Source organism: Stylophora pistillata, chromosome 6 (genome assembly GCF_964205215.1).
Source record: "Stylophora pistillata chromosome 6, jaStyPist1.2, whole genome shotgun sequence".
NCBI lineage: Eukaryota > Metazoa > Cnidaria > Anthozoa > Scleractinia > Pocilloporidae > Stylophora > Stylophora pistillata.
The window spans coordinates 28,412,391-28,431,977 of record NC_142524.1 but is presented as its reverse complement, the minus strand read 5'-3'; the positions used below and the strand labels follow the sequence as shown (position 1 = coordinate 28,431,977).

Here is a 19,587-nt window from a genome sequence, read left to right as displayed (position 1 = left end):
ACCACCGTGTTTGCAATTGTTAACATTGTGTTTCTGGAATATGGCAGATGAATTATAGACTGGCGCGCTGCAACCGGAAAGTCTGCCTCTTGTCAAAATTAATGATCATCAATTCAAGCCAAGAATTTTTTTCCTGATAACTGTTCCAGATAACGATCAGAACGTCAAGCTAATCTCTGTAATAGAAAGCCATAATTGGACGCGAAAGGAAATCTAGAGTGATAGATAATGTTGTGCGCGATCTGGGGCAAGTTGGTTTTTCTAGAAGTTTCCATCACTGTTTACCCAATCTGCACTGTGAACCAATAGTAGTGGTGCACTTCCTCTGCGAAGAGGGTACCATCGTTCATTCTTTAACAGTCACACGTGGTGTGGACAAGAGCCAAACATTTTGACAATCAAATTTGTGTTTGATTACTTTAACGCTTTGCCGTACTGAGCTTTTTTCCGGTCTAAGCGAGTTGAAAGCGAGCTAATTTCATGTTTGGTTGGTAATTTAGTTTTTGTTATGGCGGACAAGTGAATTCTTACACGCGAGTGGTATACGTTACTGGGCAGACGATTCTATTAAGGTACGTGACGTTATCATCGCCTTCTCAAGTTGTTCATTCTACTTAAAAAAAATTCTAAAGCTGCAAAGCAGTTAACAAATTATGTGGCACTTATATTTTGCTCTGACCTTAACAAAGTCCATTTAGATTATCTACTAAAAAAAGGGCTCCACCGACTCAAGCAGATTTATAAGGTATTTAAGGGGCGTCAACAGCTAGATTCCTACAGGGGCTATCAAAATACCTTATCTCCGTTTGTAAATACACTTTACTCATGGAAAGCGTGCGCCATGCTAATTCTGTCCTTTTGGTAAAAATGTGAGTATACTTAAGATTATTGCATTGATAGACCTTTCATTACAAAGCTCGGTCAACTGTTTTATAAACATTTGCAGGTATTTCTGACACACAATTCCGCGGGGGATTGTCCGTTTTGATTGTGTAATTTTAAGGGGGGTGGGTTGAATTGGATCTCGTTTGGTGTATCGTCGACTTTGAATCGCGGTCAAAGTCTTCATTGAACATTAATTTCATTTCCTTCCGAGATGTAAGGACGATTTATTCATTTACGTAAGTATTTTTTTGTCGTATCATTTAAACTTGAAATGTCAGCTGAGGTTTTTTAAATTGGCATTGCGTGTTCTCTGTATCCATTTCTCGGGCAGATTTTGACAAATCGCTTTGGGACTTAAGCGTTTGCGAAACGAAAACAAATGAAACTAAAATATCTATGCCAAATTGATTTTGTTTCGCTAAAAACAAATAAACAAACGAACTAAATTAGTCCATCGATTATTTGACGATAATAGCTATAACAAACCTCAACGCCAGAACATAATTTAGTCCTGAAAAAGTCAATTGAAATTTAGTCTTTTAAAAATTTTGACCAATTAGTATTATATCTATCCTTGCGATGCTTAGATGTTTATAGTAAAGTATGCCATAATTATCGGCCAGGCATTAAGTTAGAGCGGCAAAATGAAGCCTAACAGGCACGACTTAACCTCAACTTTTCTTTATAACGAAAGGCATGCACGGAGCGTGCTGTTCAGATAACATACCTTTCCCCCCCCTCCGGGAAATCGGGGAACGCAAGGGTGTATCTCTTAACACCCCGGGCTTGTCACAAATGGCCAATTTATAGGCGCGTGTAACATCACTGGGTGGTCCAAAGCGCCATGGTCTGTTTTTAAAATCGTGCGCCACTGGTGATGTCTCTGGCCAATGAAAATTCGAAGTGGCTGAAATCTCACTGCAAACTGTGATGTTGTGTTTGTTTTGATCGGTATCCCTAATTGCTTGCTTACCACTGGATTATTTGGATTGCAAAAATATTTGTTTTGGAAGTTCATCCTTGCGAGTTAGAGGCTCGTTTTGCGGTATTCTTTAAAGAGCCGGAAACGAAGAGCCGTACGGGAAAACCCGAGTCGCAGGGTCACGACTGTTTGTATTGTTCTCATAGCAAAACAACCAATCGATTGAAGCTGCTTATCTCGGTTTACCAGCGATTTTTAAATACACTGCCTGGGTGCGTAGCTTGTGCTTTATGTAGGAAAATTTTTCAGCAAGTGCGCAGGCGTTTTGTCAGTAATTTCTCACAATTCGTGATGTGCGGGTGGTCGCAATTGCGCCGAGAAAACGTCAAACCCATGATCAAAGTCTGTCGCGGAACTAGTTACAGTTACAAGACGGAAAATCCAAAAACGCACACGAGCCGCTCGACTGGAGGCATGGGAGAAAGAGCTATACAGAATGCCACGTAGGGTCATAGGCTTGTGGATATGTCACTCAGGTACCGTTCCCAGAATAGCTACGTGGATAATTGGAAAGTTATTCGCTGACGTACGCATAACATCGCTTCGATGCGTTTCACCTCGTCAACTAAGTCGATTTCTATCTTGTTCGTGTAGGCCGACAAAAGTTCGGTGTAAGCATATTAAGTTTGTAGAAACTCAGCACTATCGAATCGGCGCCGTTTTGCAACCTATAACTTTAATTTGTGGTCGCAGATTTGGCGATCAAAAGATTAGCTTGGAACTCTAAACAGCCTCAGGTCGACCTCGACATATATTGCGGCTCGCAAACTGCTAGCGCAGAAACCACCGACATTTTTGTAGCATTAAATCCGAGAGTTCACGAAATGCGCGGACGTCAGCTGACGCTGAGAGGCTAGTCAGCTTAGATTTCGGATGAATTTCACATGACATCTGTAATCCCGTCATTAAGCGAAAAAAACTCTTTTTACCAAACGATACTGAAGAACCGGATTATCCACTGGAAAAGCCACCTTGACTACTAATTAGCTAAAACGGAATTTAACTTGTATCCAGTTATTAAAAAGAACGTAAACAAATCGCGAGGGTGAGAAATTTTCTTCTTCGCGCTTCAGTTGCCTCATCAGCAAATTTTCTCACGGCAGTAGCGTCTAGAAATGATAATCAGTATTTTATTGTTCGCGGGGACTCCCCCACCCATACATTACTCGATCATTGTGACGAATATATCAGTCTATCATTATACGGTTGCATCACAGGTTAGACTTGTCCCGTGGATCATTTTATCTCAAATCAATGACTGAAGCACTTAGTTCAATGAACGACACATGGACTTCGTCTCTTCGCTCTGTTTTGCCTCTGGGGATTTGTTTTTGACTTTGCACAAACTGTGCTATTTTATCCACTGTAGTATTTGGTGAGTTGTGAAGGGTCTATGTATTAAGTGATACGCGTATTGTGCTCTCAGAAATTTTGTTATCTTTAATACCGATACACTACCTTATCAGTTCGCACTTGCACGTTCGTCTTGGAAGAGACAGTGCCCTTTAGAAATGACAAGTGATTTAATTCGATGGCTTTTTAGCCTTGAAGGGTTACGTATTTCCGAGTGGAATCTGTTTAGAAAGAAGCTCTTGTCGTAGGCCATTGTCAGCGTGTTTCCTGTGCAGGTTAAGTTAAGAAATAACAAAAAATCAGCGATAGTATTACCGGATTGGTGCGATAATCGAAAGTTTTAACAACACATAACATCGAGATATCGACTACCACGGTCAGATTTCAATGGATTTCGTTTTTACTGAGTAGAATCTTGGTTCCAGTAAAGACATAGTTTTTCCGTGGTACGCTTTAGTGCCTCGACAAGCCCCTACATGTCCGATTGTGATAACAGTAGAGTTCGCGCGGACCATCTGTGAGCCCACGGGTTGAATTTCTACGTAATAATCATCAGCTTTTGATTTATTTAATGAAACCATTGTCTTCAGTTACAAACTACGTCTCGGCGCATTGAAAGCACTTTAAAGGAAGTCCCTGAAGAATTAGTTGCTACTTTCGAAGTTAATATGCTGAGCCGCAGGGATTGTTTTTGACAACACGTTGTATACCTTTGGAATCAAGCAGCCGTGAAAAATACGCAAGCACAAACACGGTTGCGTTACGTTCTTTGCTGTCGACCGGCCCGCAACGAGTGCCCCAAAATCGATTGAATGAAATATGCGATCATGTAAAAGATTCCCTTCCGTTTTGGTAGTTAAATGATAACAATTGACAATTGGCCCGTTAGGGAAACTCATATTTACGTAACAAGAAATTAATCTCGATTATTTTTATCCCCATGGTCTTTCAGGCTGAGCCGTGAGAAAACCGCAACAGGAGGATCACACCAACCGTTCGAGTGGGTTTTAGCACACTCTGTCCTGATTACACTTTAATGAGTTGGGCACGAAACTCATGCATATGAGAGACTTCACTCGGCATTCACTGGCCGCATTTGTGAAAGGAATTCAGCGCCCCAACCTCGGAGTTCTTGTGATTTTACTGTTGGCTAGCGTACTGCCTGAAGTAAGTACATTGACAATATATTGTGAGCGCTTTCAATCGCCCACTACATCGCTAAGTATTTGTGTTCAATTGTTGCCCTCGTTCCGATCGAGTTCACAATAATAGCGGTTTTGTTGGGGTAAAGATGTAATTTTAAATGACGATTTTGACTTTATCGTGGTCAATCCCGGATTGTTTGGATGAATTAATGAGCCCATCAGGAAATCAATAGATCACAAACTACAAGTTATCTTTCTCGCCTATAAGCAATTCAGTCATTTTTCGAGCAAGATTTTTATCTGTCTCGAGCTGTAAAAACACAGACTAAAATTTCCTTTGCGATCTTCCTCGGGTCGAATGTAAAGCAACCCTTGAAGAACTTTCAACGAACTTCACGCAGTGATTTCTCTTCAAAAGTACTCCACCGAATATGTGGAATACCGGATCACGCGGTGTCGGCGGTCGAGCGCGCGTGGCGTACACGCAGTGCTCCCATTTGGCGGATATGTCGTTTGAATTTGGAATTTCCTGTTTTCGAAGTTAAGATTTTATTGAAATAAAACCCCACGTCACCCAGCCAGACGAACAAATAAACAGAATAGCGAAAATGAACTTGGTTGCATTGGAAATTCTATGCAGGATCGAAAGTGATCACAAAAAAAGTTTTCTGTACGTTGTCAATGAACACGTCTAATATGACAAGCTTACCACTCATTATTGACTTACTTCGTAGGTTTGGAAAAAAAATTCCTTTTAGTGTAAAAGCTTTCTGTTTTTGTTTTCTTTTGATGGATGTTTTTGTTTTCTCCTAAGGTGGTTGTGTGTTTCGATCAACACTTATTTCCTTAGAAGCAGAAAGACGATAAAATTTTTTGCATGATGAAACTAGCCCGAAACGTTTGTTTAATAGCCATCTTGACTTGGCGATGAATCGCTAACAGATCGAAACCTTATGCGCCGCCTGGCGCTTGTAGATCCGATTTAGGATCGTGAAAATTATAAGGGATAATGTTTGTTATTTTTTTGACAGATTGTGATTTGCAATTCAAATTTAACGGTAGAAATGATAAGTCTTGGAAACCCAAAAGAAATCCACATATTTTTTCAGCAAATTTTTAATGTCTTTCATGTTGGCTTAATGACTTAGCCCTACTTGACCTCGATCATGTCCTCTGGAAGGTCTAATCTGGCGAAAATGTTAGCATACCCTCACCAACTTTATCTGAAAAAAGAAAAAACAGTGGCCCAGGCAGCTTGCTAGCTTTATTTCTTGCTTATTCTCACATAATTTTTCATCTCTACAGACTCGGTCCACGGGAATGTTCGAAGTCCGTTTCTTGGACTACACGAATCCCGGAAACAGAAACGGGCAGAAGACTTGTTGTATTGGTGAAGAGACGGGAGGGAGCTGTTCTTCTCCTTGCAGCACCTTCTTTAAAGTGTGTCTCCGGCCCCTTACTCACACTGGGCCCTCGTGTCCGTTTGGGCAGAAGACTTCGGATGTATTGGGAAATGGTTCATTTGTAATCCCGTCAAACAGTCTGTTGCAGATACCCTGGCCTTCTACACTACAGTCATGGCCTGTAAGTACAAACCTCTTAACACACGTTCTAACTTTACTTTATCTATGTTATGATGTTCGGGTTAAAAATATATCCTTCGCGCATGCTGCTTTACTTTCCAACACCCATCCGGATCGAGATTACGGCAGTGAGTTAATGAGATGTTTATCTGTGGAGTCATGGCAGAGAGCTCATTGTCCTTTGCCCGTTCCCACCATTTAGTGCAACACAATATATTTAGTCCAATTTCCGTTCCAAAAAAAATGAAAAGATTGAAGGGTTTCGATCTGAAGTGTGGGAAATTTCGGTTTCAATGGCTCACGCTATTTTTAAATAGTATGAAAACTAGCCTGAGGTCAATTCTTTGTTGTTAATTTTTTTTTTGTTTTGTTTCATGAGCGATTCAGTGCGACTCTCTGATTGTTTAATGCTAGTTTAGAAAGTAAAAATGAAAAATTTGCGCATTCACGAACCGAGATGTGTGCATGTTGTTTTAGTGCTATATATGGGTTGTTGTCACAATAGAGCCAGGGCTGCGACAATGAACGAGAAGGGGCGATGAAAAACACTGATTGCGACTAGCGTCTAGTTAAGACCACCGGTGCAGTCTGATTTGCATGGCTTCTCTTTCATTACTGTGAAACAAATCAGATTACAGTTCTTAACAATTATGTACAATTCCGATTTGGAAAAATAACGGAAGGATGCTGGATTTGTTTTATAGACAAAGAAACGGAAATGATGTGAATAATAATAAAAAAAAAGATTCGAATGAACTCGTTGCATGGGGCTCTCGAGTATCAATAGGTCGTACATGGTTGCATGAAATAGGATCGGGTTCCTCTACAACGATATCTTTAACTTTTAGCTTGATATACGGTCATCTGCTTTTTAGCACGAGTTACGTCTTTCGGGAGAAAAATAATGTACAAGTTTCGTTACTACGCAGCGACTCGTCACTTGTACCAATATAATTTGGGCTATTTTTATTTTTTTCCAATATAGTTAAATGTTGGGTCATTTCGTTGTCTGATCTGGATAGATCGTTGTTGATTTGGCGGAGGAAATATGACTAACAAACCTAATCATATTGCTTGTGGATCGAGTGTGGACGATCGCAGCGTTCTTGATCAGAGTTGCCTTTCGGCTCACTCTGCTATCATAAGTAATCTTTAGTAGTAACTTAAACTCGTGTGGTGATACTTTAAGCTCCCAGCAGCATTGTGATGGTAGTTGTTTCATTGCTAATTGCGCGGGCACGTGCCATAACTCTACTGTTAAGCCCTTTAAAAGCTTCTTACACAACCGACTTCTAAAGCTTGTTATCAAAAACGACAGGATTTGATCGCCTTAACTGCTACCAATCCCTGCGGGATGTCACGCGTGCGCCTCGCACGCTTCATGCCTTTTCGCGCGCTTGATGTTTTTTTCGCGCGCATTATGGATAAGAATTATTCAGACATCTTTCTTGAAGATAAAATTCATCATTTTTCCTTTTTCCGTCAACAGGGGTCATTCTCTTTACTCGTGGAGGCAAGACACCGTCAAGGTAAGGATACTGTCTTTGTCTCTTCGATCTCGATAGTCATTTAAGAACGCATGTCGACGCCTTCGCTGAATTTTCGAGTTTCAGTATTAAACAGTTGTGGTATGCACGCACGTCGCACAGTACTGCTAATGATCTGCGCTTGTAGAGCTGATGGAGAGTGCGATAACGTATATAAAAACGGTGTTTTGATGATGACAAGGATTAAAATAAATTTGCGTCCCACAATAAAGGGTCATAGCGGCACGCGAGAGGTTATCTCTAGGATTCAGATTTTATGACTAGTGTAATTATTATGGATCTCGCGCTTCTCCTCCAAAATCATTCCGCACGTCAAATAAACCGCCTTGTCCATTGCTGGAATGCAATTTATTTTAAAAGATGTACAGATAAATACGTTAAAATGTGGGTCTTAGAATTGCCCCCCCCCCCCCCAAAAAAAAAAAATGTGTTCAAATATTACTCTCCGGTGTAAATTGGTGAGACGTAATGGCTTCCCTTCTACAAGGAATTTACTCTTGGCTAGGCTGACTCTGGTGAAGATGTGCTTGACATCATGCATCTTTAGGATAAAATAACATTTACATTAAGGAAATACCCACAGCGATTATTTGTTTATCTAATTTAGTCCGTGTTGACTTTGCTCGCACGCAAAACACGCGAACTTTTTACCCCCAAGATTGTTCTTGATCAGTATGTAATGGCCTTCCCTCAAAACACCCCTTGTCCTGACGCGAAAAACATTCCTCGATATCGTCTGTCCTAAGCTCTAATCAGCTTACTTGAGTCTGTCTCGATTATCTGCTTTCTATCAAAGGCTTCTTAACTCTTTAAACTCGAATGATCACACCATGTCAGGCCGTGATAACAACGAGGTGATACTGAATCAAAAAAAAGAAGCCTGCGCCTAAGTTAGGATAAGGAACCATGTTAACCTTTGGTTGCTACTAACTAAACGTCATCGCTCTAAAATGCTGTTGGTTTGAGGTGTGAAGTGACTAACAGTAAGACTGCATCGATAAGATTAATCGTCATTATTACCTCAGTTATCTTATCTTGCAACTAAATGTTAAGCTTTAGTTTGGACAAACCTTTTCAAAAGAGTAAATTCATTGTGTTTTCTGTCTCCTTTTCTCCAATAGTGCGTTGACTGAAGTTTAAAAAATAGGGTCACATTCATTCTTCAGATGATAATACTCATCATTGTACAATAAAAATCTGTTTTCTCTGTTTGTGCAAAGTTTTCCGCCCACACATTTGAAAATTCTATTTCTGTCCGTTCTACTTTATTTTATTTCCACGAAAGAAACTACATCCTCTTTTCAGCAAACCTAATTAGGAACCTTCATTCAATCGCCGCAGTCATTGTTGTTTTTAAAGAAATCTTTGTACCATTTTAAGCTTCTCAGCTTTTCTCGTCTTGTCCTCTTTTCGTTGCGTTTCGATGTCGCGAACTATCTCAGTTTCCCGTCTGCGACTAAGGGAGAGACAAATTTAAGAAATGAAAGCTTTTTTTCTGACTGGCAAGAACTTGGCTCTAATTTTGTTGTTTTCTCAAAACGAGACAGTTAAAGGTAAATTCGATAGCCTCAAATGTCGCTTATGCTTATTGCCTATCACAGGAGGGTGTCAAGTGCGAGTCGTTAAGGTTCTCTACTTCTTTGGCGCCGCGAGAACTCTTTAACTCCCTCGTTCAAACGAAGTTAATCCTTGTTTTGACGCTTTTAGTTTATGCCTTGTAATGATTTTCTTCCATAGAAAGGTGTCACGAATGTTAGAAAATTGCCTTTGATGAATCGTTTGACATTTGGAGAATTCCCAATTGTTGATGACGTTTAAGGATTTTAAGCGGTTTGAGGGCAAATTCCTCGGTCACGAAAGCATTTATAACATCGCAATTTTCAAGCTATTGGAAATACTTCTTACTTTTTAATGCAGCCATTGGTAATCAATGCGTATCTCATTGGCTATTCTTGAAGCCGAGTTGGCTTTGTTTCTAGTTTGAAACTGCTTTATGTATCCAATTCTGTCTGACTTGTTTACTGCTAAATTGACTGTGTAAGTTAGCTCGCAACATAAACGTATTGATGGCTTCCCCTCCAAGAGAACCAAGGTTTGCTGTACGAGTAAAAAGAAACTTGAACTGGAAAAAAGTGACACTTTGAAAAGCTGCCTACATTGTACAGAAGTTTCTATCTTCCTCGTAGAGGAAGTACAAATAGATGCGATTGTTTTCACTACATCATGAAACACAGACATGAAGAAAATTTTCGCGATTTGATTGCTGCGAACTCTGATGTTTCTTTGTAGATAGAAAATCGCAGACTGCACCCAGCTGTTTGTGTTTGTATTCCGAATTGGTAAAATCTATAGCAACATGTGTCATGGCCTAGGGATCCTGGTATGAGTTTGTTTATTCAGCTGCAAGACAGACAAACATCACGCCCATTGCTTTGCAAATTGTTTGAACAACTCTGAGGTTTCCAATGATTCATGAATGTTTGGGTTCCGTATTCTGCTTACATGCTTACTCGGTCGCTATAATTAATCGTTGCAAATGCGATAATATGTTTTAGATTGAATCTGATTTCGCTAATTCTACGAAGGGCAGACGGCTTTGTAAACAGGTACCTTTCCTTAATCCCCAACTGGATTTAGTTGGGTGGTCATTCATTTTAGATTGGAAACGACATCGGTTGATTGAAAACGAAATCAGTGGAATCAGGCCAGAGGCTCTCTCTCACAATTGGAAAATTTCTGCACCATGCCAAACGTGCTTGACAAGTACAAATTGTCTTTTCGACTTCCCGTCCGTAAACTGCCCCTCGATGTTCAAGTCGGTCTGGTGTCTCTCTGGCGGTGCCAGCGGTCGCTCTTCCCCAAGAAATATATCAAAATAAAAAGGATACGTGATACTGCAGTCTAGAATTTCCTCTCCTAATTGAAAACATACGAACAATAAAAGGCGATCCCAGTCTTGTTTTCGCATGATCATCATCCGTTTTCTCACCGACGTGGTAGCACCCTCCTCATCATGGCATAATTGAATCAAGCTCTCTATGTTACGAGTATATGTTATTGCTACCACTCATGACATTGGTTTCCAAGTTTGCTCGAAGCAAACTATGTCTTGATTAAAGAGCTTTTGCCTTTCAATGCGTCTATTTTTTTTTTGTTTTTTTCGTTTAAATGAACCAATCCAGTTTCAAACCAGAATCAACTGTTTCACCCAGTCACGCGCAAGGACAATTCCCAGCGCTTTCCAATCACTGGTAGCGCTGTTCACGGTTATTGGCGTCGATTTCTTATTCGTTAGTTTCTAGTGTGGTGATGCCAGCCACTTTTCCCTTTGAAGTAATCACTGTACCACCTGGTTGGCTGTGAAGTTACACTTTTGTACCTGACATAAATCACTGTGTTACTCTTTTCTTTCAGGTCCAAACTCTTCAGTTTTAATCGAGCAAGGTGTGGTCACAAGGAAGTCCCTGCTACCTGGGCTACAATGGAACAACAAAAGCCATGTAGGAGTAGTGGCAAATGCAACTTTCTCTTACCGCGTGAAATGCCAACAGTATTATTACGGAGACTCCTGCAGAAAACGTTGTGTACCGCGCAATGATGACCTTGGGCACTACTCGTGCGACAGCAATGGGACTAAAGTTTGCAACCCGGGATGGTCTGGACGCTACTGTGATACAGGTAAATGATGCTGCTCTTTTGTTCTCTTTGACCCCTTTAATTGTTTGGTTTTGCCTTCTGTTTTCAATTTAAGTCCAGTGATAAGAGAATAGTGTGTTAAGGAAGGGACTTTTTTTATTTTTGTCGCAAAAACTTGCGATAAAGAAACGTCGTCGTTTACATAGAGATCTTATCTCTATCGAGAGGAAAGGCACTTGGAAAGAAATGGACAGATGACAATGTACAGTAGTCTGTCGTCGTTGAATTACAGATTTGATCTCCTCATTGAGTTAGTCCAAACTAAAAATTTGCTTTTCGCAAAAAAGAAAAACATACAAGTAATGAGGGTCGCGTGAAATCTCAGGAAGATTCAGTTACTAAGGACCTTAAGAAAATCCAGGAGGTCCAACAGATGGCGTAGTTTATATTACGATTTTGTTAAAACTGTTCCTAATGGGAGCTTATCTTTCCCGAGCTAATTTCCCTAGGCTCTCTCCAAAAGCTGTGGAATTTATTTACCTTGCACGCAAGATTTACTGGTTGCCGTTGTCAAGTTTTACAGAATACATATAGCTATGTGTTCTTCTGAATTACAGTATGCCATCGTAAAATGGAGGTCATGTCATGAAGCCAACCCTTGACTTATATAAGATGGAAATTCCTTCTCAAGACCAAACATTGAGTACATCGTGATTTTTAGTTCAATGCTCACATATTAGGACTTAATCCGAAAAGTCGACTTTTCTTTCCTGTTTTGATTATTTTTAATAAGATTGGCACCTTGCTAAAGAAGCAAATGAAATAGAAGTTATCGGCTGTTATTGTCATATACAGCCCTTGGACTGCTGGAAAATTTCCACTTAGATCATAGTAAAATTGTCATTCAGTGTTCTCTAATCCCTCCTTCTTCTACTCGAGTAAGTGGAAGTCATGCGCAGTTTTTGTCAAGGACTCCACATTCCGAACTCCAGAAACTTATGCCCGAAGCTGTCAAAAGCTCTGCATGTTTTGACTGGTTTCTATGACAGAAGGTTTACTTAAGGTTTGATATTACACACGAAAAAAAGTAAAGGCATCCCAATCCAAGCTGCACAATAAAATTATCATGACGTGCAGTCGTTGGCTCGCTTCCGTTTAGTAAATCCGTTAGCATATCGTTTGTTTATGGTTGCACCTCTATACATGAGTATCTTTCATTCTTAAACATGGATTATAGACGAACAAGAAAGGGCTCAACTCCATATGAGCATATAAAGATGATATGATAGCAGTAAATTATACACGATGTGATAGCAGTAAATTATACACGATACATGATTATACATGCTAGCAGTAAATTCTCCAAGGTAGAAATTTCCAGGCCAACGAGTCATCTTCAAAGACCGTGTGAAAAAAAAAATTTCCAAGCTTCGACACTTGTTTTGCAGTTTCAAACTGTGGGAAATTTTTTTTGCCAGACGTGTTCAACTCACCTGAGAACCCTTATTAGTATGCGCTCTCACGGTGTTCAGCCATCTGTATCCTCGCGATCAAGACAAACATTTGTTCGCAACAGACCGTAAAATTAACAATATTTGTGGATTTCTGCCGACTTTGTATTGTTTGAGGTCACCTCTGATGATCACTTTGTGTTGAAGAGAGCACGGCAATCGTTTTGTTTATTGTTGAATTATTACTATTAGTGCGTGCTTGCAGTTTGTCACGCTGGGCCCTGTAAGGGGGCACTCCAGCTGTTTGGCGTCATCTGCCAGGACAGAGCTCCCTTCGTGAAGTATTACCCTTGAACAAAGCCTTTTGAACAACTTCAATTTGTTTAGCGTTTAGCACCAGGGGTCTTTTTTTTTGTCTTCTTTTCTTTCTCCTCGTTGGAACTGGGAGTGCGTGACCAGAGCGAAGGGGGACTTACACGCGAGGACATTGACAACAAACGTAAGGCGGCTCGTGCTCTTGCGTTAGGCGGCTCGTGGTTTTGCGTTAGGTCCACCTCGGGCTATCGTAATCGTGTATGTCTTCGGAAATGGTCGGTCCATTCCGACCTCGAACACGAACTTAAGTTCGGGAGTGAAATCTGCTTAAAACTTGCTTGTGACTTGAAACCGGTCGATGATCGTTTCTGCCCCAAAGAGGCTCCGTAACTCTGTCTTATACCATATTTAGTATGCAGGAACTACACCTCTATTTTATATATTCATATATTTTCTTTTACCTCATTCCTTCCCATGTACGTCCTCTTGGTTTCTCCATCATGTCTAATATTATCGAAACATTTCAAGATTTGCCAGAAAGACCCTCCATTGATATTCATTTTACCCCATTTTGATGAAAATTTCGCTTTGTTTTTGTTTTTTAGCTGTTTGTCCGGGATGCGACCTCACCCACGCTACCTGCCCACATCCTAACAGTTGCAGGTGAGATTTCACTTCCATTCTAAGTTAAACTTTTGTCAAGGTACACTCGGAATTGGCGTATCAATATCAAAGATCCGTATCTTTGAAAAAAAAAAAAAAAAGGGAAAAAAAAAAGATTTCGAACACATTCTATACACAGCATTCCCTATCGGTTTAAATTTTCTCCATTGCTGACCAATTCTTTTAATTTTTGCGTCAACTTTCCTTTCATATTTTTCCTTTTTTTTTTTTTCTAGCGGACTATTAAGTTTTTGTGTTTTGTTTTGTTGTTTTTCTTTATGGCAACTTTCTTCCTTTGCTTAAAAGAGAATCGAAAGAACGCGACTCAACTTCCCTTAGTTTTTACTGCTGGTTGTTGGTGTTGTATGACCTCAATGTTTCTATCAGGGGTAACACTGTTGGAAGAAATTAGATACTTATTACTCTAAGGGTTCAAGAGTTAAAATTCAGAGAAGAGGCTGGTAAAGGGTATTTTCGTGATTCGTGAATGGCCTATTTTTTTCTCGTGAAACGTGAAATGGCCTGTGCTTTTCCCGTGAATCGTGATTTCATTAGTAGCCGTGAACGGTGATTTTCCAAAATAATTCTCCGTGAAATAAGAAAGAAGTATTTAATTCGTCGTGAACCGTGATTTTGGTTGTAGTTTCGAAAGTAATTAACAATGACCGTGAATAGTCCCTTTTACAGTTGTGGGCTTGGTGGCCAAGCCTTTGAACAGGAGTGAGGCTAAGGGTGACCCTGTTGTGATAGAGACCTGTATCTACTTAGCATGATAACAAAGAAATTTGCATTTGAAAACCAGTAACATCTCTATCATAACAAGGTCACCCTTAGCCTCACTCCAGTTCAAAGGCTTGTCCACCAAGCCCACAACTGTAGAAAGGAGTATTGTGAAAGGACCAATTTATTTTGCGTGAAACGTGATCTTGAACCCCCCTTTAATTTACCAACCTCAGAGAAGGGGCCTTTCTTAGAGCCGAACCCTTTTACTCCCGTGGGTGACCAAGGCAGAATTCTTTCTCGCCATATCGTTACAATGTAAAACAGCCAAGAGACGAGAATAAAGAAAAATGTCATTTAGGAGATTACTAGTTGATCCAATACTGAATTCTCCAAATTTATACCATAAGAATTGTATGGCAGACAGTAAGGAGAATGACTATTGAGATCTTGGCAGTGAAAGGGTCATCTCAACTTTCGTGTTCGTGCTCTACCACTCGGGGGCTCCCATTTGAAGGTCATCGAGTCACTACCTTGTATGATAGTCAACCTTTGTGAGCTAACTTTAGTCGTTTCTGTTCAGTTGTCAGATTGGTTGGCAAGGACAAAATTGTACAGAATGTAAAACGCACCCGGGATGCCTTCACGGCACCTGTAATAAACCCTGGGAATGTAATTGTATTAAAGGCTGGGGCGGAAATGACTGCGATCTCGGTAAGTTTGTTTTGCTTCAGTTAGAACCTGCTTTTAATTTCGACTTTTGTCATTTTTCCGTTTTCGATCCTGTTTTAAGCCCCCTCCTTGTATCTTCCTTTCTTTCAGATTTGGAATTATGCGCACGCGAGCAACCTTGCAAGAACGGGGGAATATGTTCAAATAGTGGACTAAACCTTTACCACTGTACTTGCAAGAAGGGCTACACTGGAAAAAAGTGCGAGACAGGTGAGTTCTGTGGATTTAAACAGCGATGAACGGGCATAGTGATACTTCCTTCGCAAAGCTCAAAAGAAGTGTCAAGAAATTGTAGTTAGGAAGAAGAATTTGTTTAACAATTAAGAACTTCTTTAGTTGGTGATCAATTCCTTTCTTCTTGTTACCTTAACATGTGATTTAGCGGTGATACTCCAGGGAGAAATAAGATGTTAATCCCTCATAGGGATCAAAGGGATAAGCAGTGATTTTTATCATCTATGATATATCCTCTGAGTATTAATATATGCTGGTATTGTCTCTTGATTCTCAGAAATAAATGAATGTTCAAATAATCCATGCTACAATGGAGGAACTTGCACGGTAAGGGAACGAGTCATGTGTCCTATAGATTAAACTCATCTTGGTCAGTCTTATTAGAAACAGAAACTACCCCCTTCGTAAAAAAGGCAAGAGAAACGGTGAACTTTCTTAATTTTTTTTTTCCTTTTTAATCTCGCTCGCTACATGTATTCCTTTGACTCCTTCGGTATTCCCGATCCAAGTAGTGTCCTGGACACTTGATACATACGGACCCTGTGATGACCTAGTTCGCATTTTAAGTTCTCTGTTGCCCACTGGTAAAGAGTTGAAGCTTTAGTATGACGGCCAAGGTTTCCTTTCCTGGTTGGGTATTCAGAATTGTTCTCTGTCCTATAATCGTGATAGAAATGAATGACGTAGTCCCTCGTGTGCGCTTAATTTTTAGAGCCACCTGTTACTTATAGCAGACTATAACTTTTTGTTTGTAGGAGATCGGAACTTTAACTTATGTCGTGTGACAATTCTTATTTGGTTCCCTTAGGATCTCATTGGGGACTTCAACTGTTCGTGCCCAGACGGATTCAGCGGGAAGCGGTGCTACCCCACCTGCGGGCCAGGCGCGTGCAAAAATGGTGGCACGTGCGTCAATGGACTCCGTGGCTACTCGTGCGTTTGTTCGTCGGGATATACCGGAAGCGCGTGCGAACAGTCCATAACAACGACTTCGGCGCCTACAACTACTACGAGCCCTGAAGCAAACGTCAAAAATACTCAAAAAACCACTGAGGAAACTACTCTTCAAACTGCGCAAGAAACTACACCCGGATCTGTCTCGGAGACCACTCGAGAAAGTACAAGGAATGCATCCCTTGATGGGACGACGACAGAACCACAAGCAAACAGAACGATAGGTAAGGTATCGAAGTGTTCGTGCAAACCGTAGTTTGACTTCTGTGACGTGTTTTTTTTTTTTTAGGTTTTTATTGGTTCGCCAACTTGGATCATACAAGTTTGTTTGTTTTTCTTTATTTTCGCAATCGATTAAGAAAAATGTTTGTTTTTGCAGGGGAATCCTTTAATTCGGAGTCTGGAAAAGGTGAGGTGGCATTTTGTCATTAATGATACAATGAAATGTCTATCTACTTTCTCTTTTTCCTGTTTTTCGTGGGTTGGTCTATTTTGCGATATCAACAATGCGAAGCATTCATTTCAAACGACGGCAAGTCCAGTTCTTTGATGTGAAAATTTTATTTTATTCTCAGACAGTAAAAAATTATTCACAGAGAGGTTTTACCCTTGGCTTCAAGGGAGGTGAAAGCGAGGATATTTGTAGACGAAAGGGGCATGTCTCAATATTTTTCTACAGAAGTTTCAAACTGATGGTCATTTTTTTCCTCCTAACCTTTCTCTTCAGGTGCCGTAGACCGGACAACCATGATAATTGTGATTGTCGCCTGTGTGCTTGTGTTTCTCGCTTTATTCGTTGGTTGCGTCGCCTGGAGATTCTGGAGAAAGTACAAGCGTGCGTCGCAGGACGCCGCTGGACAAGTTGAGGGAGTGCATTCTCATGCTAATCCAAAACAAATAGACATTGAGGACCCTGATCCTAAACATTGTGCGAGCGCAAGATCAGGCAATCCTGAAATAATTAGAAACTTTGTGGCCTCGAAACGAAACGAAAAGAATACAAATAAAACACAAGACACCATTACAGAGGAAAAGCTTTCAAAAGGAACAGAATCTAAAGAAATTGCCGGGTGAGAGTCTTTCCATGATGCAATCATGGTTACCTTTCTTCATTTTGTGCCAGTTTTCCATTAATAGAACACCACAATGTCGTTCGTGCTCTGGAAGCTTCAGTGATCCATTCATGTGTACTTATCTAGAGATCCACTAATTTTTGCTTCTCTATTTTGGCTTATCGTTGTGCATGTGATAACGGTTTTTCTGGAAGCAAGAGAGGCAGGCATTTAAAGCTAAGCTGATAATTAATCACACCTCACACAAGTGTTAGACTGATTAGAAAACAACATCCTATTATTCGCGACCCAATGGTATGCGCGCGTGGATTTGTTTCTCGCGTGTATTCACAAGTGCAATGCGGAGCTTGCAAAAAGGAGGTTGACAAGATCCTGAAAATAAAGTCGTATCTCTCATTCGCACTCAATTGTTTTTGTTCAAGAAAGGAAACAAAGAGTCAAAATGTAGAATGCGCGGATCTATGGAATGTGAAGATCACACGAGAGAAAGAGACTGCGTGGCAAGACTAAAACTTTAGTGTTCTGTCAGGCCTTGCAAGGCTAGCTAACGAAGAACTAAAGAGCAGCATCTTTGAGTCGTTTTTTGCGCCGTATTTAATTTCTTTATTAGCTCGGCATGATAAAAAGAAAACAAAACAAAACGAAATATAACGAAACACAAAGGAGGTTATAGTAAACCAGGAAAGCACTAGAATGGCTTAAGATGAAGAAGATTAAAACGGACGTGATGTGAAGTACTCGAAAAATTAGAGACAAATTTTTTAGATGACGCACGTTTTTCAAACATGGAATTGTTTTTACACTATCCAGACACTGAGTTAACAATACCACTCGTCAGTTCACGTTGTGCACATAGCTCATGCGCATTCAGCAAGACAAGGTCATTGATAAAGCTTGCTGTGACCATTTCTTTCAGGGAGTCATTGGAATTATCAGATATAAAGACAACAACGGCGCGATCTTCGACAAGAGAACGTCATACTCTGGACGAGTTATATCTACCTAATCGTTGCTTTGATCAAGGATTTTGGCAGGAAGTGGAGTTGGAAATCTAATTTAAATTATTTAACATAACAGGTAAATTGTTTATGTTGCATGTTAATTACCGCTTGCTGCATGCTTAAGACTCCTTCTACTAATCCTCACTTGCAAGACTCAAGCAGATAAAAGTCGTATTAACCCCATCCTGGTATTACTCTAACATAACCTTTTAAGATTGCACGTGAGAGAGAACAGAACTTCCGGGGTCACCTGAAAGTATTTGAACCAGTGATTTGATAGCAGCTCGGAAAGGTCTACGAGTTCTTTTTTTCTTTTTACATTTTAGGATAGCACTCTCGGCATGGTAACCTGGTGTATCAACGTAGCGATTATACTTTAAAATAAAGAGTTTTTCTTTTTCTTACATCAGTAAAATTAAATTGAACTTTTTCGCGGTAGAATAACAAATTAACTAGAAAAAGAGGCGGCATTTGTTCCTCTGCCGGACATTGAGTCAAAACAACACGTCGGATGAATAAGATTTTATTTCAATTTATTTCTGTTATTGAATATTTGGTTTGAACCTCTACAGTAAACCGGAAATCGCCTGTCAGCTTTTATAAGCAGATTTTATCTCCTCATGCTAATGGTATCGCCTCCTTTTTTTTTTTTTTTTCTTTTCACGGGAGATAGTGTCGGTACTCGTAACTGATATCTGTATCTGTCATAACCATAGGAGGTCAGCGAGGGAAAATTTGGAATTATCGCCCGCAGTCGAGTGTCAAAAATTTATGGAAAAATTTTGCCAAAAAAGCCTTCTAATCGCTATGGATCTACTCTGAACTATCATGGCTGACATAATATTTTATCAATTATGTCATATTTTTAGGCTCACTCGGCCAACAGAGCAAGACACGTTCAAATCACGTGATGTCAGCCTCCAGAAGCAACAGTCACGTGGACAGCAGTCATCAGGTCACGTGATGACTTGAATGATCTACTTAGAGTCATCTGCTTTCAGGAAAAAAACGGTTACAAATGAGATGAGAAAAACTGTGCAGAATAAGTAAACGAGTTGTTACGTATAAAAAGGACTTCAATATCCAGGAGATATGAAACCAGCCAATCAATTCCTCTCAATGGCGAGTGAAGCTCATCCAATTCAGGAAAAAAAATTCGTCATGAAAAGTTACTTTAGTATATATAAAAAAAAAAAAAACAAAAAAACAGAAGAGTTTCTTGTGCTGCGCTCCAGGGCCCTATCCGAAGGGCTATTTTAGGGGGCTGTGCTGGAGGGCCCTATCCATAGAACTAAGCAGACAAGCCTCTATTG

At 40.2% G+C, this 19,587-nt stretch overlaps 1 protein-coding gene across 10 annotated transcripts in view; it reads left to right on the top strand.

The window, feature by feature from the left end:
* The window catches only part of LOC111329102 (delta-like protein 1), a 39,373-nt gene that overhangs the window by 11,843 nt on the left and 7,943 nt on the right, over window positions 1–19,587 (top strand). For 4 of the 10 annotated variants that reach the window (XM_022933708.2, XM_022933711.2, XM_022933706.2 and 1 more), the window contains exons 2-14: window positions 4,173–4,387; window positions 5,671–5,949; window positions 7,438–7,477; window positions 10,910–11,173; window positions 13,503–13,560; window positions 14,864–14,994; window positions 15,103–15,222; window positions 15,524–15,573; window positions 16,055–16,424; window positions 16,580–16,609; window positions 16,928–17,270; window positions 18,190–18,350; window positions 19,144–19,587. The exon at window positions 19,144–19,587 is cut by the window's right edge and continues 1,653 nt beyond it. In XM_022933708.2, coding sequence (XP_022789443.1) covers window positions 4,277–4,387; window positions 5,671–5,949; window positions 7,438–7,477; window positions 10,910–11,173; window positions 13,503–13,560; window positions 14,864–14,994; window positions 15,103–15,222; window positions 15,524–15,573; window positions 16,055–16,424; window positions 16,580–16,609; window positions 16,928–17,270; window positions 18,190–18,328 — 1,935 coding nt within the window. In that variant the 5' untranslated portion in view covers window positions 4,173–4,276 and the 3' untranslated portion in view covers window positions 18,329–18,350; window positions 19,144–19,587. Of the gene's footprint in view, window positions 1–551; window positions 573–2,319; window positions 2,344–3,012; window positions 3,243–3,821; window positions 4,050–4,172; window positions 4,388–5,670; window positions 5,950–7,437; window positions 7,478–10,909; window positions 11,174–13,502; window positions 13,561–14,863; window positions 14,995–15,102; window positions 15,223–15,523; window positions 15,574–16,054; window positions 16,425–16,579; window positions 16,610–16,927; window positions 17,271–18,189; window positions 18,351–19,143 lie in introns of those variants that run through there. The other 6 variants (XR_015988486.1, XM_088724500.1, XM_088724498.1 and 3 more) reach the window with 5 other exon arrangements.